The following is a 25,612-nucleotide window of genomic DNA, read 5'->3' on the forward strand; positions in this document are numbered from 1 at the left end:
CCGGATACGGATTGTTAAAGAACGGGGACTTCAACAGGTTATAGTTAGTAGAGAAATTACGGTTACAGAATATGAAAGTGGAAGAGGTGAATCGATGTCAGATTCAAGAGTGGTATCCAAAACTCAAATCTGTATCCATTAAGGCATTAATTCATCAACTCCCCAAGTCATTTATTCAGTACCTTCTTGATGAATCAGGGCCCTTCCTGTTACTATTTCTGTCTTAAATGAAGATGCATTACCCAATAGAATTCATAATCCATGAGGAAGAAGATTTTCAGGTTTCAGAGGGATCTAGAGATGAAGCAGAAAGTTCTCAACCACCTTCTTTTCCAGAACTTGAATTGAAAATTAAGGAATCCATTGAGTCCCTTAGGGGGGCAGTCTTTTCCAAGCTTAATTGGAGTGCCCCAAAAGATTCGGCTTGGATAAGTACTGTTGGTACCCTTCGGTGCACCAGTTTCAGTGACATTGCACTTTTATTTTGAGCATCTTACTCATTGGTCCATGACTTGTGCCATGCGTATGAGTCATGCCAGGACAAATCTTCAGCCAGGCCCCATAATTTCTTTCTTGCACTCTGTAAATGGTATCCATCTCTTCAGCCAGACATGGAATTTCGATGTTTCATACGAAATCAGAGGTTACTACTTTTTATCCTGTTTTGCTTGAAAAGAAGAAGGATCTCCTTTCATTGATACTAGCATTTTTTAACAATCATGTGAGGGCTAAATTTGAGTCAGAAAACTACACATTGGATGTTTATATAACAAAGGATGAGAAAGTGAAGCTTATAGATTTCAACCCTTGGGGTGCCTTTACATTGCCCTTGTTTGCATGGGATGAATTAGAGCAAATTTATACTGAAGGAAATGATGTGGAGTTTAGAATTGTGGAGATCGTTGCGCTGTTAGGGCAGGTCTGAAAACAGCTGTTGCTTTTTATTACTTGGATACCGGTGCGGGCAGTGGTTGGGAACAATTTCTAAGAACTGCAGATGAAGAGTTAAGACAACAATCCACAGAAGCTGGTGCATGACAATCAGTTGCTGTTTCTCTAAATTATTACTTGATGTAGCAAACAAAAAAGTAGCTTTTTAATGTGTATTTTTAGTTTTTTGACAAAAGGGAAAACCCGTGTTTGAAAGCATTACCTCACAGAGGATGAAGATTTCTTGTTTAACAGAAACCTATTAGTCTTTATGGTTGTTATTTTTTTTGTGGAACTTCAAACATCTGATATTCTTAATTAAAGTTTTTATGTTAGTCATTGTATGCTGCTATACTTTGAGTATTGAAACTGACTTCACAATTGTATACTATAGTATCATTTACTTATTTTCAATAATATACTAACTAAACTTTGAGGAAGTTTTGTGGGTAACACTGGAAATAAGGTCTCTCCTTCTTGAAATACAACAACATCAAAACATTGTCCCATATAAGAATGTGTGTTACGATTGTGTCGGCACCAAGTGTTAGGAGCTCAAGTTGAGTAAGCTTGTGGTTCTTAGATTTATGCATATGAAAAAAAAAAAAAAACACTGTTGGGTGGCGTCCTTTCATGTCTGAGCATATACTAAAGAAACTTGTTTTTTAAACTAGAAAAGTAAGTGCACGATACCAGCTATCAACTTCAATATTATGTTGAGGCATACACTTCGAGTGAACATGAAAATCTTCTTAAAGATGCAAATCTTCTCTTCACCTTTAGTGATTAGTGATCTCATTTTTATTGCTGTGAGGATGAGTACTTGCATTGTATTGCACTTGAAATTATAAAGCACCATGAAAGTTAAAGTTTGTATAGTTTAAATTTGTTGCACTCTAAGTGGATGCATAGCGTATTTGATGTCTGAATCTATAAAATTAAAAAGCGTATGTAGGTTCAACTATACCTTTTTGTTCTCCATCTTACCAAATATTTCTAAAACATTTTTAATCTCTATTGAATGCCTCCCATAGATAGGTAACCTAATTTCTTTTTCATGGTGACATAAAAATGTAAAACTTTTTTATTCTTTTAAATGTAATGTTTTTCGCTCTTAGTTGTGGGTTCTTTTACGTTGTTATTTCATGACAGTTACGTTTTGCTGTGTTTTAGAAGAGAGAGGAGAAGATGAAGATGAAGTTAAGCTTGAGAAGAAGAAAGAGTGAAATGAAAATATAAAGTACATGACTAATTGATTACAGATGCATGATGCATGAGGCTTTGAAGGTGTTTAAAGTGCACCAATGTTCTTGAGACCAAGAACAACCCCAACTCCAATGATGTGGCCAACAGCACCACAGGCCAAGGTGTCTGCAAGGGTGAACCCAGCAGGGTCACCAGTCTGCAAGCCTGAGTCCCTAACCTCCAGCTTTAGCCCTGCAGTGGCTTTCCTGTTCGCTGATGGAGCCAATCCAAACCTTCCAGCAAACAGCATCAGGCTTGTAGAAGCCACCATAATCTGTTCAACATTTTCAACAATCTCAGCTATCATATTAACAACAATCCTATAAACAATAGTCTCCCTCACTTCTTTTTCATTGGATTTGAACAAGAAACTGTATGATTGTTAGCACCATTCTGCAGACCCACCAAGCAATTCACATGATTGAGGCATGTATTAACAATAATTTCTTATGTACCCTTCTGAAAACATTAAGCTATGCTTTGTAATGTACTCCAATGAAACAACAAAATTTAGAAATGAGTGAAATTCATAAGATCCTACCAGATTAGTGGATGAACCAATGTAGTCACATCGAACTCCCAAACCACCCTTCCCCTTACGCCTCATGGGTTGCACAGCAACCTGTCAACAAAAACATACCCAGTTATCACAATCACATTACAATTGATACTAAAGTTCAAATTCTCTATTTTTTTTACTGTCTCCTTACTGATTTTTTAAAATAAACTAACGTTGATACATTAAAAAGGTTTAATATACTTTAAAACATCAAAATTAATATCGATAAATGTATTTTGAAAACTAAGTAGAGAAACAACAATAAAAACTCATCTGAAAATCTAAATTATAGGGACAGAAACAAGAAGATCATGTTCAATCTGTGTCTAACATATATCTATACTAAAAAAAAGATGGTAAATTTGTAAATATAAAATGTGCTGACCAAGTTCTGCACAGGGGCAGCTGAGAATTGGGGTCTGAGACCAGTGAATTGGGGGAGAGTGGTGATTGCAGTGGTTGCCATTTGTTAAAATTAAGAAGAGGAAAATGAAAATATGTTTGGTTTCTTCTCTGAGTCTCCTTTTTCTTGAAATGTTTTGTGGGTTTCTTCTCTGACTATGATGTATCTAATGGCAGCCACATGTGGAATTTGTGGCCTCAGAAGCCCAAATTGAGATGCCCAAAGATTCGTTAGTCCGATGTGGCATTATATGATTTGGAGGAATGGATAATGGATAATGTCTTAACAGCCACCATGTAACACCCTCTTTTTCACAAAATAAAATAGCATAATATAATTATTTAATTACATTTATAATATAAAATAAAAATATTTTATAGAAATAAAATAAAGTTAATTTTATATTGGAAAGAGAAAAAAAGTTAACATTAAGTTGAGTTTATAGTCATTTATTCTCTTTTTTTTATTATTTATATTTATTGAGTTTGTGATGTCGGGTTAAATATATTTTCGTTTTAAACTATCATAAACAATTATATTTTGTTTTAAATTAAATTATAGAACATTTAGTCCATATATTTTATATAATTAGTTGTTTCACTCAACAATAATGTCTGAAACTAAGGTCATTTTAAGGAGTAAAGGTCAAACTGTGTGAATTACATTAAATTTATTTTTCCTTCCTTATTTTAGGATAATAGATAATTGGAATAGATTTTGAAACGAACAAATATATAGAATGAGACAGTTTAATAATAGAATAGTTAAGAAAGTTGAATGGCCCTTGTGTTATGAAAGTTTATATGATAATATATATTAGGAATGTTCCCAACAGAACTGATAGAAAAAAAAAAAAATTAACCAATCCAAAAAATTGATAATCAATTAAAATAAATTTGTTTGGATTGATTTGGATCTTTCTTTTCTAGATTTTTGACACCTTGAAACTGATCCAATGTGTCTCACTTGGTTCATACTTGCAAATTTGTGGCAGAAGAGTGACAAAATTGTTATGTTTCACAAATGAATGAGTTGGAATGAGAGTTATCCTTGTAATGTGAAGGTTATATTATTCGTCTTGAGGGAGAAAATTCAAAAGGACTAATTTTGAATTGTGTACCCATGAATGCAAGTTTGTTATACTTATAAGTGATAGTTATCCAATGATTTTAATTTCTCAAAAATATAAAGATGGGGAGGTACATTTCCAAAAATAATTTTTAGCTTAATTTTCCAAATAAACATCCTTTGAAAAACTAACTTACCAACTTAACATAAATATTTTGCCAAAATTGCATGCTACATTACCTGTATTAAACTTAATACAATAACAAATTAAATATTTCGATAGAATAATACATTACCTTTTGATTTTAAAGCTAATATAAATATTCTTAAGAACACTTTTCACGATCCAAACAAAATATAATCATTCCTATAATTCATAATTCTTAATAATAATTACCATATATAAGAAAAAAAAGTCTACAAAGGTTTGCCTAGAGTAACTTGATCCTCCTCTTTAACTATCATCTAAAATTATTGATGAAATTTTTGTAACAAAATTCAATAAATAGCATGTGAAAATAAAAGGTTAAAATACAAATTACTTTTAAGTTTAATATGATAAGGAAAATACAACTAACCCAACTAAGTACTCATTTGGATTTCATCTTATAGGTAAATTTTAAGCAACCCATCAACGTCTAGGCTTCATGCATAAGGAATATTCTTGGTGTACCAAACCTCATTATAGAATTTGTTTCTACAAGAAAAATGATAACATGCAATCCAAATGTCTAAAAGTGAGGTCGATTCTTGCACTGATGATTGACATGGTTTTTGGTATGTTAACAAAGCATCAAGACGTGTTTTTTTTTGCCTATATTCTTTCTTCACATGAGATATAATCCAACCTCTGGCTGACTTGAAATGAAACCACCAAAACCAAACACTGATTTTAGCTCCATAGAGATAGCTATACAAGAAGCTTGGAGGCCGCGAATCCATTTGCGACATGTATGCAGGCAAACCACAATCTTACATCCTGCATGTCACCTTATGATCAGGAAACCATAGTGTGTACATCTCTACAATCCCTGCATCCCCAACAAGCTGTTCAAACCACCACTCACCAGAAAGATAAGTGATAACTCGCCTTTGCCATTAATTTTTTGCTTATAAGCAAGGAAGAGGCAAAAGACAAGGCTAGGTCATACTAAGGAATATCCGATGAACTTTTTTTCCAGATACTTGTCATGCAGAGAGGAAGAAGAAGGCACCAACAATTATCTGCCTTCTGTATTCACTTTCTTCTGCTATAATATATTCCACTGCCAGAATAGTTATGATGTCGATGTCTTGATCCACTACCCCTGCCACTGTTTCCTTCCAAAGTGCTACCACGGCCACCAGTCTTGTTACCTACACTCTGCATCCAGTTTGCTGGCTGGGTCCCTAATCCATTAAGCTCCTCCTCTTCTCTGTCATTATACTCTAAAACAAGCCTCTTGATGTCTTCTTTCTCTTGAAGCTCGGCTGCTTCTTTCTGTTTTGTACTCTGCACCAGTGAGGAATTCCGGGGGATGAACATCTGCTTTGTTTGCTGCTTGTTTCCACGCTTCACAAGAACTCTCACCTGAACCTCTTTGTTTCCACCAGTATCCTCATCAAGTTCCTCATCACCACTTTCCCCACTAACTCCCCTCCCGTGGTGATCCTTGGTTGATCCCTCAAAGACATTCATTGGAATCATCATGTTTAATGTAGGACGACCCCGTAGTTCTTGCCTTCTCTGTTCCATACTCTCCTACACAACATATGAAGCAATTACTTTGAAATGTTAGAAATACCCAGACATAGCTAAACAAGACAGAATATATTTGAAATTACAAAAGATTTTTGAAATTTAGGGATTGGATGGAAAAGAGCTAAGAGAAGACAGAATATATTTGAAAGAATAAAATCTCCAAATAATTGAGATATAAAAGCGCAAATCAGTGCACAGGTCTCCCACCTAGTCAAACCATGAAAGGTTTGAGACTTACCCCCAACAAGTAATGAGGATATTTCCAAAAATTGAACATGTGACTTCTAAGTCAAAAAGTAGTGACATTACTGTTGTGCCAAAGCCCATCCTCATTGTGATATATTATAAAGAACAAATAAAAACTCATTGTACAAGTGCAGCTCAACAAGTACAAGACCAGCTCAATAATTAAGATAGTCTACTGATGAAGTTATAATCCTAATCTAATATTCAAACAAATATGAATAGAATCATCTATCTGATGTCTCCAGTTTTCCATTTCCTATTCTTTTTAATTCCAGATGATGTTCAATTCGAGGAAATTAGATTTAGTTTTTCTTTATCGTAATAGCATAACAGTAGAATTCCTGGGAAAAAAAAATTAAATTCACAAAGGAAGTATCAAACTTTTGCAGAAATGTAGAAGGAGCAAGCAGATACAATAAATTATCCAAATACTTGCCTGCACTACAGCCTTGAGCTCCTGATCAAAATCAGCCTCTTCCAGAGGGTCCACCTCAGTTACTTTTTGTCTCACATGCACTTCATCCTCCTCATCAGTAGCAGGTCCAGGCCCATCCTCGTCATCATCTTCATCATCCTCAGTTTCACAGCCATCATCATGATTCTCCTCATCCAACTCTTCATCATCATGACCCTCTACATCAATTGTGTCACTCCCTGAATCAGTCTCACTGTCATTAACATCATCTTGCACTCCATTTTCCTCCGTACCATTGTCAATGCTCTGTCCATTGCCAACCACAGTAGTAATGGAAGTGGTCCTACTTGAAGACTTCTCATTGTCAGAATGTTTTTCACCACTAGCCTTATCAGCAGAAACTATCCGATCATGTTCCTCAAGTTCTACTAGAGCTGCATTCACTTCTTCAATAGAAGTGTAACGAGCCATATTGGGTCGTAAGTCCGCAAACAGATCCTGCACACAACAGATAATGAACAAAAACATTAAATGCAAGACAACAAAGATATATATACCATTTATCATGACAAAAATTAACTTAAAACGATTTTACCAAAGGGAAGAAGTTAGCATGGAAATGCCACCTTGTAGTTAGTGGAATAGTTTTCAAAATCTACTAATAAATAAACAATTCTAAAAGGAATATTTGAGTCGAAGGTCAGTATAATATGAAGAGCCGATGAGGTATGGGGTAATTTTGGCAGCTAGCATTCTCTCATAACACTATTTATTTTCCAAGGCGGGCATAACATGCAAGTTCTATTTTCAAAATCTACTAATAAATAAACAATACTAAAAGGAATATTTGAGCGATAGTCAGTATAATGTGAAGAGACGAAGAGGTATAGGGTAAATTTTGGCAGCTAGCATTCTCTTATAAAATTATTTAGTTTTCCAAAGTGGGCATAACATGCAAGTTCTATTTTCATCCCAAGCATCAGCATACATGTAACCTTATCCAATGGTCGGAAATTGGCAAAATAAGACTACCTCCATCCCAAAATGACTGCAGTTTAAGGTTTTTCGCATAAATTAAGAATATAAGTGTTACTTGAAACATTTTTACTGAAATAATCTCATTCTATCATCTCAATAAATGCATTGCTTTTATTTGCTGCAAATACAAACATCAATATAAATAATTTATAAGTGGACAAATTATGAAAAAAAATAATCACTTCATTGAAAATCAAGAGTTTGCCAATTTGGAATTCAGGTTAAAGCCTACGGGGGTAGTACAACATGCTAGTTATATAAACAAATCTGGTTGATACTAAGTTCGCCTTCGAAAGGTATTCTAGTGTGGTCATGCGCGCAGATGATGTTAGTGACCATTAAAAGCAAGAATAAACAAGAAAACCATACCCAAATAATGAAATACAATTAAGAAAAGGGCTGCCTGACTGACCTGTAAGTCAAATTCAATGTCCAGAGGTAGTGCTCCTTTGCTTAAAATATACCTCTGGAAGTGTATTAGGAACCGATCAAGTTTCCTCTTAGAAGAGCCACGATCAAAGTAATGCCCACAAGTTTCAAGTAGAGTAATGATCAACCTTATGCGAAAACAATCTTCAGGTGGATCAAGTACATCTTGCTGATAAGATTAAAGAACAGATTCCATAATCACAAGAAGGCTCACACATAAAAATAAGTAAACTGAGTCAAAGAAAAACATTGAAGCATGTCTACATTCAAGCCACATGTTGACAGCTTAGTTTTTAGCAACAAAGTGTGCAGTAAAATGAGGTAAACGAAGCAGCAGATGTATAATAATGACAACGTATCAAAAAGTAAACCCATATAAGTTTAGAAATGTTTACCGAGTATAGTTGCACTTACCCAGTTCAATTAGAAGATAAGATCTATGAAAATGCCGAATAATGAAAGAAGAGAAGCAGTTGATATGAACAGAGTAAATGACAGAAATTTTGGTACATATCGAGTGGAAGCCTTTGTTTTAAACAAACATACTTTCAGGTTTTACCAATACCTTCTACTCCTAAAAATAGGTAAATAGTGAAAAATCAATACCTCTGATGTCCCATGACCATAGACGAGAATGAGATAAAGTGTCTCAAAAATAACAGAAGAGTCTACATGCTCATAGTTGTAAAGCTCCCCTAAAAATCGCATGTAAGCAATGCGTCTTTGCTGCATACTGTAGTCATTTAACTCCAGCCCAACTCTAATCTCCTCAAGAACCTGAAAATCTTATCTAAAGTCAGAATGTCACTCCAAGACTTCAAATCTTTTGGAGTGGTAAATCTTCAGCAAAACTCTCATCCCTTGGAAATACTGTTCGTTCTATAACTTGAAATAGTAAATTTTTCATCATTAAACAAATAAAAATAATTTGGTCATTGTTAATGTGTTGAATTAAGTGTCTAGATTCCAATTGAGGCAACCCTTGTTCAGTCTGACCAAATTCCCATGCAAACAGGTAGGCACTGCTGAAAATATGCATTATCATACAATCAAGAGACCACAAATCAAGAGTAATATCAAACATACCTCATCAACAATAGCTACAGCAAACTCATCATGATAGCGACTTAATCCAGCAGCAAGAGATGCAATGAGGTGGATCTGACCATATTTTCCTTTGTAGACCTTCATGAAGCACTTCAAAAGATATGTCTCACATTCATTCCAAGGTAATTTGCGCAGTTGCCTCAGCACATGCTCAATGGTAGACTTGTCAAGATCAGAGAAAAGTAATTTTCTGATATACTGTAATGAAGATGTCATTAAAATATGAAATGATTAGGAAACTTTTTTGAGACAAATAAAAATAAAAATCTCACCTGATGCAATGGAGGACGAACTTTAGCTACTCGTGCAGATCTTTCTGGTGGTTTGCAAAGGTAGTATGCATTCTCCACTAAAGTGCTATGTCTCGGATCCAAATTTTTTACATTTTTCAAGCGCATCAGTATCTCCAACATGTTAGCCATTCGTATACTAGTTTCTGGAGACCGATACAGAAAACGGCCACATGTTTCAAGAAGATTGCAAGCTACATCAATGTTGTGATGTGTAAAATCATCTAAACAGGCCTGGAAGACAAGAAGAGATCAATCAAGGATTGAATTTGCCATACAAACACATAAAGATTACATAAATTCGTTCTCTTTGACTCTCAAAAAATAGAGAAAGGGTTCAATAGATTTAAACCTGAAGCAAGTAAAGGGGAAAACATGGAACAAATTAATTCTGTTAGAATAAATAGTAGTAAATAAAACTTATTGTGCTTTGTATTGAACCTAGTTCCTAGGTGTATCTCTTCGAATTCTCGTCTCTTCCCTCCCATACATTGTATCTAATGTATCCAAAATGATTATAAATGTGAAAACCTAAGAGAGGGAAACATATTCTCTCAAATTCAATTAATTCCTTTGTATTATCTTCAACTAATTCAAGATCAAGTATTCATAACCTGTTTAACTTAGTCAATTATCAAGAGAGATTAGTTGTCTCAACCAGATTGAAAAGATTTTTCTCAAGCATTTGGAAGGCTATGTTTCTAGAACTTATTCAAGAGAGTTTACTACAGCAAGTGTCAGATAACTCTTTCGTAATTCATTATTCAAAAGGTTAAGCGCAGCTTGAGAACAGGTGACTATCTATCATATATTTTCCTCTTTTCAAGATATTAGATAAAATAATTGATTGGGGGTGTGGTCGAAGTAAATGACAGTCCAAAGTTTTCAAGTGAGAAGTTATTTATTGGTTTTGTCCAGTCGTTAATAACTTCGTTATTTTTAGATGATAGTAGAAACATCCACTGTAAGGAGTCTAATTGAAACAAAGAAATATATGTCTGCTTGCCATCCAAACCAAAATAAATTAAGTTTTCCAAAAAAAAAAAAACACCTGTTAATGACAATCTTTTACTTCATTACCAATCCTAGGTAAGATTTTTTTCTTTCGGCAATATGCTTACCACAAACTAGATTTTAGGTCATCATTTTCCTAATGTTTATATCAAATTGATAATGAACAAAATGAACAATTTCTTAAATTTACATTGAGCAAGGATTTAAACGAAAGATTAGTTTGGCTCTCTATATCTGAAAATAATTACAAAGACAAGAAAAGAAAAAACTTTGAACTACTCAAGAATTTTCTTTATCCTCATCCTAGTGGCTAGTTGTATCCTCCCGAATAATCTATAATCTATAATCTACAAACAATATGTAAAGAAAAGGTAAAATTCAGGGAAGACTAACAAGCTTGCTCAACAGCTACATCTCATCAATGGGGCAAATTTCCCAAATTATTTTACATTTTGAAACTTTGAATGAATCTTTCAATTTTGAGAAATTAAAAAGAATCTAAGGAGTCTTCTCCATACATGAACCAGGAAAACATATTGTACCCTAATAACAGAATTAGGGGCTATTTCTCATACTAGGAAAGACCATTCATGGCAAAACTGAACCCTGTCAACAATATAGGAATGCCTCCAAAATATAACTTGGACCATTAAGAAATTTGTAATCATAATTGGCAGGATCTAGCTTTCATTTATAAAAAATTGATTATTAATCTATTGTACCTTCAAACAACTGAAGACTAGGCCAGGAGAAGCAATTTTGAACTTGCAAAGTTCTCCAATGAACCTGATATTCCTTATCTTTGTCTCAATGTTCATCTGGTCCTGTAAAGACATTTCAAAAAAGCAGCTAACAAGAGTAATCAGCTAAATTTGGAGCAGAGGGTAAAATATTAATCATATATGCAAAATTGTGTAAAATAACCTTTTTATTTATTAAGAAATTGAATTCCTCCTCCAGCATTTGTAACAGAATGGAGGAGACATCCTTCATACAAGTTGAGAGTGTGGCAACCATGCGTGAATAATATGCTAGCAGTTCTAGAGATGTCCTTGGCACATTGAACAGAGCCCTCACAAGCTTTTTTCGATTTGATTTTGAATTCAGATAACAGAACTCAACCTAACATGTTTTAAACAAAAAGGCATAACAATTAACAACAACAAAAAAATTAATAATACAACGTAAGAACATAAGAATAAGTAATAGAGAAAAACAAAGCATCCTCACAGTTAATTGATCTATAAGGTCCCGGCTCACACAACCAGGAAGCCTCTGCAGTAGAGCATCCAAATTTGTCCCTTCAAGACTTCTGAGTTTGTCTTTTTCATTTTCCCCCTTTTTATCATTATCTTTTTCTTTTTCCTTCTCTCTGTCCAATTCTTTAGACTTTTCTTTTTCTTCCTTATCCTTCACTCTTTCTGTGCTTTCTGCCTCCGGCAAAGCATTAGACTCTATAGAGATCTCTCCACTTTCATGGGTGGTCTGTTGACTTTTGTCTGATTCAGGTACTATTTCCTAGATAAACATATATCTTGAAGTAAGTGGGTAGTTTGAGAAGGTTGGTAAGGAAAGAAAAAACACAAACAGGATGTTTATATAAGTAAATGCTTATATTATTCTTTCAGAGAATTATATGGCATAGTGACTAAATTGACAGAAAAAGTCTTTTAATAGAAAAAGCATTTTATTAGACAGAAAAGAGGAATACAAGAATGCACACAATAAGTCCAATACAAGGACAACCAGATATAAGAAATATGAAACTAAGTAAATTGTTTAAATTTTATGGCTTGTTCAGAAACAATCACCAATGAGTTCTTACAGTTGGTTGGTCTTGACCCTTTGCAGATTGATCACTGCTTTTTGGCTCTGTTTCTCCCAAAAGCACAGCAGGAACAAACGCTCTAGAGAAAATAATGCAGGAAAAAGTTCCTTATAAAATAATACACTGTTGAACAACTAAAAGGAAAACTTCAAACCATCCATGATTACATCAAAACATTAAACAGGAAAGAATACAGAAATCAACTGGACTAATATATTTGTTACAGAGAAGTATTTTAGAAGCACAAACCTAAGATCAGGTAAACATTCATAGAAAGTCCTTGTATCTTCATCATCCCATATCGGTTCAACAGCAGAAGAATCTTTACCAGAAGCAGAAGAAATACCCTCCTCACCACTGGTAACCCTAGTCGTGTGTCCATCCTCTGGCATTACAGGAGGCTGCATATCAAGTGCTTCTGCTAATCTATTACGAGAAAATCAATTACAGGATTGAGGAACAAAGGAATAATTAGTGACATCAGAGAAATATTCACTCAAGAATCATTAAACATTTAGTGTTCATTAGACAGGAAAGTGACAGAATGAATTTAAGAATAACTGAATTCAGTGGATAGAGAAGCAGAGCTATCATACAAAGGCAACAAACTATTTTTTTAACCAATTTGGGGTACCAGGGCAAGAGAGATAAACACTTGCTGGAGGGTGGAGCTCACCTCAGACAATGAGATGTTAACATATAGGAATCAACGAACCTAAATGCATTATGTTTCTAAAAGACAAATATCTCCCTGAACTAACCTAACCAACATATAATTATATCCAGATTTGCCTTAAATTTACTTGACTGAATGTCTCACTAGACCAAAGCTTTCAAGAACACACATATATGCTAGTGATGGCATGAAATATGCATGTAAAACTACACATGTAAACCATAAACTGGGGTTCTTAGTATTTCAAGAATATATTTAGTCAGTATACACTAAGATCATATTCAATGAACAGCAATGAAATAGTCAAAAGTAAACAAAACAACTTACGATGAAACATTTCTGTATAAATGGTCATAGGATTTACGAAGCTTTTCATATGAAGCAATATTTTCATCACTAAGCTCTCCTTTTGCGTTCAAAATCTTTGAGTTTTCATGCTCCATTAATCGAAGTGACTGTCAGAAAGCAAAATTGAGCAATAATCAAAGAGGGCAACCTTCTATTTGTAAATGACCTTTTAGAAATACAATTCTCAGGTTTCATACTATATTTTTTCTCTCAGAAATCTCTAAAACATGTGTCTGTATTTTAGAAGGCAGAAGCTCTTACAGAATGCTCAGACTGAAGTAGTTCAGCAGCAGCATCATAAAAGGAATAGCATGCTTTCCGGAAAACTTTCTTCTGATCGGCTGTGATGTTAAGGCCTTTAAAAAACTGCATCAGAATGTCAGTACAGGATAATATAGAATTCAGCTAGTAATAGAGAACAATCCTCCATTGATACAGAGAAATATAAAAATAGGAATGAGGGCTGTAGTTAAACTTGCAATCATGATGAAAAATTACTAAAGATAATTTGAAACTCAATCAAAATCTAAAAGGAAAAAAGGACAAAAATAAGCTATAGAAAGCATGAGAATATTCTACTTAAGATTAATATAAAAAAATACCTCTTCATGAATTTCCGGCCCACTAACAGAGAGTCCAAGAAAAATTCTCCCCTGACGAGCAAAACTAGAAAGAAGGGTCAAACTTGTTTGTGCAGCATCCCGATCTTTCAGCTGTTCCCCATTCGTAAGATCTTTTATGATATTTATAAAAATGCCACCATCTTCAATAACTCCAACAAAGAAAAGTTCCAATAGAAGTTTCAGGGTGCTGCGCTTCTTCATTGCCTTCAAGTTTCTATCAGCATCTGACTCATCACCAGGTTTTCCAGGAGAGAAGACTTTGAGAAGCCCTTGAATCAGGCTTGGTGCGAAGTCCTTGTACCTTTGATGAAGCAAAGAACAAATCTTTCCAAAAAGAAGCAAATGATGGAGCATATCAGAAGCAAGTATTTAACTTAAGATATGCACTATATAAATTTGTATAGAAATAAAATTTCTGTGGAAAAATCATCTGTGTGCTAAACTATGTAATTAATTATTTATCTTTGATCAATAGAAGAACATTTAAGAAAAGGAAGTGTTGTGCAGTACAGTTACCATAATTAGAAATTTAAGACAAAATTAATTAGACTTGATTTGTATGGTTTTTCTTATCATTGGGTGAGAGAAAGATATAAGTGCAGTGGAAGAAGAAGATGGAACACTATGCCAATAGGCTCTTGGAGCTCCAGGTACAATTAGATTTTATAAAGAGAAAGAAGGAGAGGGAGAATTGAAGCAAGAAAATCATACTTGTCATTGCATTAAAATTCCATAACAGCAAACAAAGATTATATCGCTAAGAGTAGCTTGATCTACAAGGAACAAAAACAGTTACAGCCAACTGTTACATGTCATCTGGCTGGGCTGAACTAACTGCTTGCCCAACAAAGAACAGAAATAACTACATCCGGTTGTCACATGCCAGCTGACTAGAATGAACTAAATGAAAAGTAACACCGTACAAAATTCACACAGTAACCATATCTAATCAATGGATCCCCATGCTTCTAAGTAAAAAACATCAAATGACAGAAAACAGGGTGAAAAACTGTGAGAGCACATACCTGAACTGCAGCTTGTATATCAGAACTTCTAAGTTTGGCATCACATATTGCAGTCACGGCTTCACTGACAAATTTGCTTAAGTTGACACTTCTCAACTCATCCATCAGAGATTCACGCTGTTCCTCGTTGATCTGCTTCAGCTTCTTGATAACTGCGGTGTTGCGCTTAATACTGGAATCCAGTGTCCTTAAGAATCCTGTATCTGCAAGTAAGAACAGACTGATTATTATTCATGTAATTAATACTAATGCAATACAACAAGCATTGAACAGGTCAAAGACCTTGTTCTGCCACCTCTTCCTCACTCTTTCTTTGTTCTTTCACTTTCAGTTGTTCTGCCTATTACTGCAACTACATTAAATTTTTAAGTTTTGGTAAAATTTCATTCCTTGGTTTTCGGAAACACTTAGGAATCATGCTCTAAGAGAGGTTGCCACCCACTTAAGACTTATTTATCCTACATTTGGATTTCCGTTTCAACCTCTAAAAGTTATTTTTAACCCAAAAAGAACTAAGGGGATTCTTCCTCTATCGTAGTTTAAATGTACGTTCACACCGCTGAAATGATTACCTAAACAAGCAATTAGATCTTGGAGCCGAAAGCTTGAGCAATTATTTTGTCTACATAGGAAAAATAGAATAGTGAATTAAGGGTGATGTTATTTCAATTTTAGAAATTTTCAAATTTCTATGGTTATAGAATGGTGCAGAGTGAATTTTGAGGGGAATACCAAATAGTAGATCTATAAATGATGCGCGGGATTTTTAATTACTACACCACACAAAGGAATGCTTCTAGGTTTCCAACTGAATTCTTTCACAAGGATTTGAACATTTTGGATCCAAAAGGACTCTCAAGGCAATTAAAATTATCAGAACTTACCATTGACTTTCTACACTGTTCTGAGATTATAATTTTGGTGATCTTGAATGACAAGAAATTTTTCAAGCTTTCAATTTATTTTTAGGTTTAAGTTTCAAAATGGCTTAATTTAAATTATTTTACTTGATGAATAAATTATTTGCATGGCATGTTCATATTTCTCAATAAAAACCATGTATTTTGCTTGCTTATGCTTATTTCTATTATATCACAGTACTGATCGCTCATTGTGTTATAAATCATTTAAATAATGGCTCATTGTGTTATAAATCATTTAAATAATGGCTATCTACTTTCAAATAAAGAAAAAGGAAGCTTCTTATTCTACTCCTCTAGACTGAGGCAGGGAGTCTAATATAGTTTGAGTGGAGAGTGCGAAAAATTGTTGCAATACCGAATAATCTATTATTTCATTTATTTTTCAAGCAGAACTATAGATAGGACTTTATGTCATGGTTTTTCATTTACCAATAATCAATATTCACAAATTGGATTTGGTTATGATAAAATTTCAAAGTATGAGCTATTTGGAAATGAAATGTGCTTTGAAATCCTCCAGTGAAGGCCCAATAATAGTTCTCATATCTCCAAAACACTCCCCTCAGGCAAGAGCCTTTTGGACTTTGAGCACAGATAATGTAAAAGCCCATTTCTGCAGAAAATGAAATTAGTTTACAAAGAATCTTAATTTAAGGATCAAACACTGATGATTTGGTCGTAAAAACTGACACCAAGCTACAGACCAGTTCTTTTAAAAGCTTAACCAATTAAGGGGAAGTACATGAATTGCTTTTATATCTTAAATTATGTATTAGTTTAAAATTATACTAAAAACTTACATACTAATTTTCCTAAATTAGAGAGACTTCTACATTGAGCAAAAACTTGTCAAATACAATAACATTGACTAATGATAGTAGTGTTTAGACAACAAGCAGCTTCCAGAATGAAGGAAACAGTCCAGAATCGCATTCAAAAAGGAGCAGCTCCATCTATCTATCTACCAGGATGTGTCCGCAAATATTTGCATTAGACAACACAAACTAAGGAATTATATTATATAAAAACTAACATAAGAGTGTCATCAAGATTCATTTTCTCAAATACTGAGTTTCCCATTTATCTTCCAATACATCATCTTTGTAGTAATACATACTGCAAGCAGTATCTGTCCAAGCAATAGTTGTCAAAGGTAGAAGCTCTGAATGATGTTAAATCAATAACAAGATAAGAATCTCTCTTATCACAAATGTGATTCTTGTGCATTTTTCTGATCAAGTTTAGCACATCGTGCATAAGAAAGGACTTTTATTTACAACAGTAAAACTATTATTTTTCATCTTAGGGAGCCATTTTGTTGCTTTCTGATTTCAACCCTAAAATCAAGTAGTCTATCAAAGAATGAGGGACAACTTAAGTCATGATATTCTCTCCAGTAAATTGAAGAATTATATACATTCCTATTGGAAGAAAAAAATCATTTAGCTTATAAATAATTATTCAAAACTAGCAGAAGATTAACTAACCAGGCCTTTCAGGATTCAAATTGCTTTGACGTAAAGACATCTTTGCCTCAACGGACTTTTTTATTTCCTCAAGGCGAGCAACAGCTTCCTGCATAAGATTAGAGAAGTTAGGCCTCAACTAAGTCATCTTGCAAGGAACGAACTTTCCACAATCTTCCATTACACACAACTTTTCATTCACCAGACAAAGTAAAAAGACAATACAAAATACACATCCATAAATTCTAATGAATATCAAAATTAGCAGCCAATTTACAGTTACCATTCACAAAACTGCTAAATTTTCCTAATGAATACTCACAGAAAGTGAAGAGAAGAAAACAATAATCAACCAATAAAGGCACCATATAATCAAGAAAAGAAAAAACTAAACCATTTATGTAACTCGTAAACAAACAAAGCAGTCCACAAAAGAGTAATGCTTAAACCTCATCGTCTTGTTTGCTGTTACTTTCATCCTCATGCTGATCCATATCCGTATATTGTGCTCCCAAAACACGTCCCTGTGCAGCAACAATTGGAAGAACACTGAGACGAATTAGCTTAGGGTTCAGCGCGAGAAAAGAAAGTTGTTCCCCAGACAGAATAACAGTTGAAGAAAAGTGCAATTGAATGGTTAAAATACAGTAGCGATAAAACGCGAGACAGCAAATGCATAGATTTAAGGGGAGAAAACGGATCAAAGATGAAATTACCGGTGTGAGGGTCTTAATTTCGGGTAGATGAGCGAAGTGAGTTTTGGTGTAATCCTCACAGATTGCTTTGAATGGGAAAAAAGAGAGAAGAATAAGAGAAGGAAGTGGTGAGTATTGGTTTGATATTCTAAGAAAATGGTGGTTTTGTTAGGATGAAATTGCGAATGTGAGAGATGAGTCTCTCTGTGTTTTTTTGGGTCTTATTTGCACCACTGTTCATGTGAGTAAATGGAAACCACCTTAGAACAAGAGTGAGCCAAGGAACTTAATTATTTATTATTTATATTTATTATTATTATTCATAATTAAAAAAAATAGTAAAATGAAAATAACAACAGCAGTTTTATCAAAAAAAAATGTAAAAATGAATGTTGATAAAACTAAAAAAAAAAAGTTACAACAATTAGTATGAATTATTTACTGCTAATAGCATTTTCCTTAATCTATTTGTAGCCTAGTAAATATTTATTTAGATTATTAAAATTTAAAAAAAGTTCAAATTTAATTTATGTTCATTATTATTAATATTTACTATTGGAGATAGATGAACAGTTGCTTTTTACATGGGTGTGTTCTTTATTTTATAAAAATAAAAGATAAAATTATAATAAAAGTTATATTAGAGTTATAAAAGTTTGTAATAAAAAATAATATAATTATTACTGGTTATAGACAAAAAATAAAATATAACTAAAATAAGAATATTTATAAATATTTACCATAACAAAAAGTAAAATTTTAATTATATATATATATATATATATATATATATATATAAGTAATTCTAGGATTATGTATTATTATAATTATGAAATAAAAATACTTTCAACTTTTTTATGATAAAAAATAGTTAACTAGTATAAAAAAGGTAAGATAAAAATATTGACACTAAAGCTACTTACATTCTAAGATTGTATTAAACACAATAGTAGCATTTTCTCTCTTATATTATATATATATATATATATATATATATATATATATATATATATATGTGTGTGTGTGTGTACACCTTTAAAGTACATAAAAATATTATTTTATGTATTGCACATATTATTAAAATGTTCTAAAAGTATTATAAATTAATATTAAATCTTACATTTATATTGAAGGAAAATCACATGCTATCAGTCTTCTTCATATTTACATTTTTATCGTATTATTTTATTTTAATGAGTTAAATTTAATATATATATATATATATATATTAATTTATACATTTATCTAAATACAAATTTTATATTTATATTGTTATTTTTTTATATCTGATGAGTATAATTTATAATTTTAATGAGAATCATGTTTAAAAAACAATATAGACTATAATTTTGTATGAGAGGCAAATAAATTTTGTTTATAATTTTATGCTACAAAATATTGCTTCTTTTGAAATTTTTCAATAAAAGTAGTTAGAATATGTTTATTTTTAGTAGATAGGTAATTCACAGTTATTGTTTTATTTTTTTATGGTTGTGTTAGATAGTAAAAAACACTAAAATAAATAAAAATATGAGATGTGTAAGATAATGTATATTTTAGAGTGATATAATTCATGATGAGTGATAAGAACCCTCATTATGGCTCATTTGTATTTTTAAGTATTTTTTAAATACAATGATAAAGTGTTTTTTTTAAAAGTAGAAAATTGTGACTTTTATTATTTGTATTAAATCATAAATTTTCATGTTATTATTTAAAACTTTAAATTTTAATAGTGCTTTATGATTAACTTTTTCATTTTTCTGAGTCACTCTATCATGTGGTAGTCGTAATTTAAATAGATGTTTAATTTAAGTTAGTGTTTGTTATCCATGTTATCGAAGCTTTTTCTTTCCAAATTATCCTCGTAAAGGTATTAATGATGGCTACTCTTTCACCACTCAAAATGAAATTGTATGAGTTATAAGAGATGTGACAAATCATTTGTAATATAGAAGACATAACTCAATCTCTTTTTCAAGAATAACATAGTAGGTTAATAGTTTTGTTTGTTGATATCAATATAAGAATTAACATAAAGTCATGATATTTTAATAAATTTCTGACATAAAATTTCCTTAAACATGCATGCTACACTAATCATTTCAAGAATTTAGAAAAAAAATCATAAAAATGATTTTTTTTTTTGAATAAATTGAATTTTGTTCCTTTAAGAGAAGTTCCAAAATGTCAAATGCTAGATTAAGTCACAATAGTTTATAATATAAAGTCAATGTATATTAGGATGTTCAATGTAATTTATATGAAGTGAGATCCTCTTGATAATGACATATTTTACCATGATTTCAGTATTGAATTGAGAGAAAATGTCAACTCTTTCTCAGCTTTGTACCTTCTTTATGTCTCAATTTGTTAAGTTTCTAAGTAGCTACATCTTGAGTTGGATTGATTTAAATTTCACCACTAATCCCCACTTTTTGGTTGTTAAACATACATATGAAGCTTGTTAGCCAAACCGAAGAATGGAAGAACCGCAAAGTTCGAATGAATGTAAAAAGAGGAAATATTGAGCAAAGATAAATGCTAAATCTGGCGTGCAACTGAGCCCTATTCATCCTGAATTGTTGTAGCTGAGGTGCAGCTGGGGTGTAGCTGAGCGCACTGCTCTCTGGAATGCTACCGCTGGGGTGCAGCTGAGCGTCCTACTCTCTGGAAAGTTGTCGCTGGGGTGCAGTTGAGGTGCAGCTGAGCGATGGCAACGCTGATGTGGCAAAAATAGGTCTTTTTAAGCCTAAAACGCGAGAGCTCTACATCTTTTTGCAACCAGACACAATTTCTCTCATTGGGAGCTCTTGGATGCGAGCTAAGAGTTGTTTGAACATTCCATCTTCTTCCTTGGGTTCTCTTCCTTCTTCCATTTCCACCATTGTTGTAAGCTTGAGTTTTCCATTCATGGAGAGCTAGTTTCATTATTGTTGGAGGATTGTTGTAGCCACTGAACTCTTATGTAAATCACGTTGTTTTGAATGCATATATGTCTCTTTCATTGATTGTTAGTGTTTAGTTCCTTCTCTTAATGCTTGTTGTGAAGTTGCTACCCATGACTTGATTTTAGGGTTTGCTTAATGTTGGGTAAATCTGGACTTGGGTTAAACACCTAAAGGAAATAGTATATAGGGATAGAACTAGGACCTTTGGTTGTCGTAAAATCTCATTTCGTAATGCAAAAATAATTGTTAGGTTTTCCAAGGGATTGGAGCCTAATGAGGAAGTCTAGGCTTATTCTACCAAGGGATTGGGGTTTGAGTAAATTAGTATATTTACATTGACTTATTAATGAAGAGGAAGTGATTTCATTTACATAAGAGTGAAGTAGGTGAAAGCATACCCCCAACAATGCCATTCCATATCATTTCTAATCTTGCCATTTCCAAGTGTTTGAGTGTCAAATATCACCTTTACTATTTACTGTTTCGTGTTTACTTTAATTGCACAAAAACCCAAATTATGGAAGAATTCTTTAGTTTAGGTAGTTAGAAATTATATGATTGTCTAGTGAAACGAGTCCCTTGGAAAACGATATCTGGTCTTACCGGTTTTATTACTTGAAACAATTTGGTGTACTTGTCAAAGTCTCAACACCTCTTAAATTGTGTTTGTAGAATAACAATAATTATAACATGGATGATGATGGTAACAATAATAATAATTTTTAATTTTGAAACATTCTTAATAAACATTAAGGAGTTGGACTAATTAATAGGAAAGGAAACAAACTTAGATGTTATTAAAGGATGCAAGAAAAAAATACTCAGTGCCACACTACAACATCAAATGTTAAAAAAGGAATACAACTCTAGATAAAAAAGGAAATGGAGTAGAAAAAATAAAGAAAAATAAAAAATAAAAGGAAGGTTAATTAATTTTGTTGGATAAAGATACGAAGTTTGTTAATCATTTTCAAAAATTGTTGTGGGATAAGTTAGGTGCAAAACTTTTCTTCTCCACAACTTGTCATTCTCAAACTAATGGTTAAATCACGAAGTGGTAAATAAAACTATTTATCAACTTCTTAGATGTTTTGTAAATAAAAATTTGAAAACTTGGGAGGAATGACTACCTATGTAGAGTTTGCTTACAATAAGGTAGTTCATTCTACTACTAAAATGTGGTTGTTGAGGTAGTATATGATTTTAATCCTCTAACTCTCATAGATTTATTGCTTTTACTAATATGACTAACAAAGATGGTCTTGTCAAAACTACTTTTATCAGGAACTTGCATAAGGATGTAAAGGCTCAAATAGAAATGAAGATGGAGAAGTTAGCTTCTCAGGCTAACCAAGGGGAAAAAAGATCAAACTTGAACCAAGAGATTGAGTGTGGCTTCAATTTAGAAAGAAAAGGTTTCCTTCCAAAAGGAAATCAAAACTCTTACCTAGAGGAGATTGACCATTTCAAGTTCTTATAAAAATTAATGATAATGCTTATATTATTATTTACCTTATGATTATGGTGTAAGTTCTAGTTTCAATATCAATGACTTATCTCCATTTGATGTAGGTACGAAGTTGAGGACAATTTCACTTCAAAAAAGAAGGTATTATAGAGGACTATCTTTGAAACCAATACAAAAAGAATTGGAATAGGAATTTGAAGAAGAATCATGGCAGTCCAAAGGACTTATGCAAGGTCAGGGAGTAAATGATTAGAAAAACATATTTTATCAAAGCTCATGACGAAACAAGAAGCTAGAAACTCATAATATGAATATCATATCTTATAGTTCCATTAAAGAATAGTTTTGAGTCCTTGTAATTTAATTTAAATACTTGTAAGTTCGTTAGACGAGGCATGGGTCGTTAGGCAAACATTTATTTTGAGTTTTACATAATTCAATAAATCGTTGGGCATTGTTTTCACTAAGAAAGTAGACATTACGTGACAAATCCTAGAATTGGACGAAAAGTTCTTTTCAATTTTTTTTTTTAATTTTGAGTTAGTTTTTGACCTGATGTATTTGAACTTATCTTTAGAGTATTAAGTGTTTAAGATAGATGTAACTACCTTTTATTGGTCATTTATGGAATTGAATTTTATTTAAGAGATGATTATCTTTGTTTTTTTGAATTAAAACACCTTTTAAAGGTTTGTTAAGCATGAAGTAGAAAGATTCATTTATTCTAAATATAAGGATGTTTTATTTAAGGCTTAATACCTCCCTTGGTCCTCGTATTGGTGTGAAAATCTCAGTTCGGTCCTCAAGTTTTGAACTGTCTCAATTGGGTCATAATTTTTGTAAAAATGCACACATTTTATCCCAACCGTTAACTGATCTCAAACGGCGTTAAGTTTAGCTGACGTGGTATGCTGACATGTTGACTTAATCTCTTCTTGGTCCTCGTATTTGTGTGAAAATCTCAGTTCGGTCCTCAAGTTTTGAACTGTCTCAATTGGGTCATAATTTTTGTAAAAATGCGCACATTTTACCCCAATCGCTAACTGATCTCACTGTGCAACAATTATCTTCTGCTATAAGTGATGAACCTATAGGTTACCAAGTTGGTTCATTGGCAGAAAAGGTTGTGAGACTGATTGCACTAGTTACGCAAGTTTTCCGATGACTTTATTTTTTGAGCCGACGAGATAATTTGTGTAAAATTCCTGATTCTCAGATAGATGAATAAAATCCCTAATTCAAATAAACTAAATAATAGGCATTGTGCCACGTGAAACACTGCTTATTTTAAAAAAAATAATTCATATAATTAAATAATACACGTCAGCATGTCATCTGGCTACCAGGTCAGCTAAACTTAATGCCGTTTGAGATCAGTTAACGATTGGGGTAAAATGTGTGCATTTTTACAAAAATTATGACCCAATTGAGACAGTTCAAAACTTGAGGACCGAACTGAGATTTTCACNCAAATACGAGGACCAAGAAGGGATTAAGCCAACACGTCAGAATACCACGTCAGCTAAACTTAATGTCGTTTGAGATCAGTTAACGGTTGGGATAAAATGTGTGCATTTTTACAAAAATTATGACCCAATTGAGACAATTCAAAACTTGAGGACCAAACTGAGATTATCACACAAATACGAGGACCAAGGAAAGTATTAAGCCTTTATTTAATGTAAGGATAATAAGAAAGGTAATTTAACAATTAGAATTTTTCTTTAATTTTAATTTTGGAAAGCTTGTGAATATATCTCTATTCTAGTGATACAATTGTTCAACTGGTAGCTTTAATTATGTTTTGATTGAGAGATCTTAATTTAATTACAACAAAATTTGTCAATGAATTAAGATGCAAATTCAACGTTTTATTGAAGATTCATTATGCTTGTAAAGCAAGCAAGTAACAACAACAAATAAATTATATTGTGTATTTAAGAACAAAATAATTGAAAAAACTTAGTATAAAATAGAAATATGGTATCCCTAGAATATTTAAATTGGATAGTTTCCTTATTATAAATAGGTTGACCAGCTTTAACAAGGCACAAATCGCCTTGAATTGCTAAGATTGAAGAGTCTATGGGTTCAATGGATTGAAATTCCCTGCAATTCACAAGCACATTTTTCACTGTGCATGGACAGTTATTAGTGATAGTCACAATCCATTCTGGTTTTCCTTCAACTTGAACTCCTGTTCTCTTTTGGCTTGTAATCACATCCCATAGATAGCATTCTCCAAAACCTAATGCACAAAACAACAAGTCATGAATAAAATCATGAGTTCTATGTATAATCAACATAGAAAATCTTATAATTTATTATAAAATTTCTATTACACTCACCTTTATGTCAATTTTAATGATAATTTGTATACAAACTTACAATTTTACCATTGTGTCACTTATTATATCAAATAAATTATAATTGGTATAATAAGCTATATAAAAAAATTACTTTTCCATGAAAACTAAAATTTGTATATTTGAAAGAAACATTACCTTGAGAAATAAGAGAAAGGAATAATATAACTATGCCAAGAATTTTGATGGTTGAATTAGCCATCTTATATAACACAAATGTAAGCTTTGATTCTTAAATTCGTTGTCATGCTACAACTACAACATGAGTGTGTTGCATTATTTATAGATATTGTAGATAACTTACGTTGTTTTACATTATTTATTGGTGAGAGTTTTTGGGATAATTTACGTTTGAATAGAATAATGTGTAGATGAGTTATAGTGAAAATATTACGTTGTTTTTACTGTGAATTATTTGTAAAGAGTTATTGAATACAAGCTACGATGTTATATAACACTTATTCAACTAAAAATTTGACACTTTAGTAAATTATTAAATAATTAAATGCCTTTTTATGTATGTTATCAAAGAAAATCACGTTGAATCCAATAAGGAGGTCATGCACACACACTCACAAAAAAAAATGGCTGGAAATTATCCTCTTTTTTTTTTTTAATTTCAAAACATATTTTGAACAATTTTTAAAAACGTGATTTTTTTTATGAAACAACTATTCAACATTTCTCCATTAAATAATAGAGGGTTAAATTTACGTTATATTTGTTATGCATAAACTTCTAATTTCACTTTCGAGGAT

The 25,612-nt window shown here is 32.5% G+C and overlaps 2 protein-coding genes and 1 pseudogene across 2 annotated transcripts; 1 reads left to right on the forward strand and 2 right to left on the reverse strand.

Annotated features, from left to right (window-relative positions):
• The first annotated feature begins 48 nt into the window (after positions 1–48).
• LOC106761965 lies at positions 49–1,076 on the forward strand (annotated as a pseudogene).
• Positions 1,077–2,122: 1,046 nt separating this feature from the next.
• On the reverse strand, positions 2,123–3,296 carry LOC106760980 (photosystem I reaction center subunit psaK, chloroplastic). The gene is made up of 3 exons (XM_014644441.2): positions 3,120–3,296; positions 2,717–2,797; positions 2,123–2,449 (listed from the first exon to the last, which is right to left on the reverse strand). Exons 1-3 carry the CDS (start codon positions 3,198–3,200, stop codon positions 2,222–2,224), a joined length of 390 nt encoding a protein of 129 aa, XP_014499927.1. The 5' UTR covers positions 3,201–3,296; the 3' UTR covers positions 2,123–2,221.
• Positions 3,297–4,718: 1,422 nt separating this feature from the next.
• On the reverse strand, positions 4,719–18,333 carry LOC106762070 (regulator of nonsense transcripts UPF2). The gene is made up of 18 exons (XM_014645762.2): positions 18,091–18,333; positions 17,824–17,898; positions 17,396–17,483; positions 14,986–15,188; positions 13,940–14,284; positions 13,599–13,703; positions 13,317–13,444; positions 12,563–12,739; positions 12,311–12,392; positions 11,716–12,003; positions 11,410–11,607; positions 11,208–11,309; positions 9,454–9,705; positions 9,161–9,379; positions 8,681–8,851; positions 8,058–8,243; positions 6,629–7,105; positions 4,719–5,946 (listed from the first exon to the last, which is right to left on the reverse strand). The coding sequence occupies exons 2-18, from the start codon at positions 17,866–17,868 to the stop codon at positions 5,443–5,445; spliced, it is 3,570 nt and encodes a 1,189-aa protein (XP_014501248.1). The 5' UTR covers positions 17,869–17,898; positions 18,091–18,333; the 3' UTR covers positions 4,719–5,442.
• Positions 18,334–25,612: the final 7,279 nt, after the last annotated feature.

The sequence above is a fragment of the Vigna radiata genome, chromosome 5, assembly GCF_000741045.1.
Source record: "Vigna radiata var. radiata cultivar VC1973A chromosome 5, Vradiata_ver6, whole genome shotgun sequence".
NCBI classification, from domain to species: Eukaryota; Viridiplantae; Streptophyta; class Magnoliopsida; order Fabales; family Fabaceae; genus Vigna; species Vigna radiata.

Bases quoted from the DNA above. Each gene is read 5' to 3' on its own strand.
- LOC106760980 (XM_014644441.2), bottom strand. From the start codon at position 3,200: ATGGCAACCACTGCAATCACCACTCTCCCCCAATTCACTGGTCTCAGA. The intron at 2,798-3,119 runs GTCAGCACATTT...TTTTGTTGACAG, and splicing joins CTGCCCCTGTGCAGAACTTG to GTTGCTGTGCAACCCATGAG. The intron at 2,450-2,716 runs GTAGGATCTTAT...AATGTTGAACAG, and splicing joins TTGGTTCATCCACTAATCTG to ATTATGGTGGCTTCTACAAG.
- LOC106762070 (XM_014645762.2), bottom strand. From the start codon at position 17,868: ATGGATCAGCATGAGGATGAAAGTAACAGCAAACAAGACGATGAG. The intron at 14,285-14,985 runs GTATGTGCTCTC...CTTTTTGGAAAG, and splicing joins ATATACAAGCTGCAGTTCAG to ATTTGTTCTTTGCTTCATCA. The intron at 13,704-13,939 runs GTATTTTTTTAT...ATTCTGATGCAG, and splicing joins GGCCGGAAATTCATGAAGAG to TTTTTTAAAGGCCTTAACAT.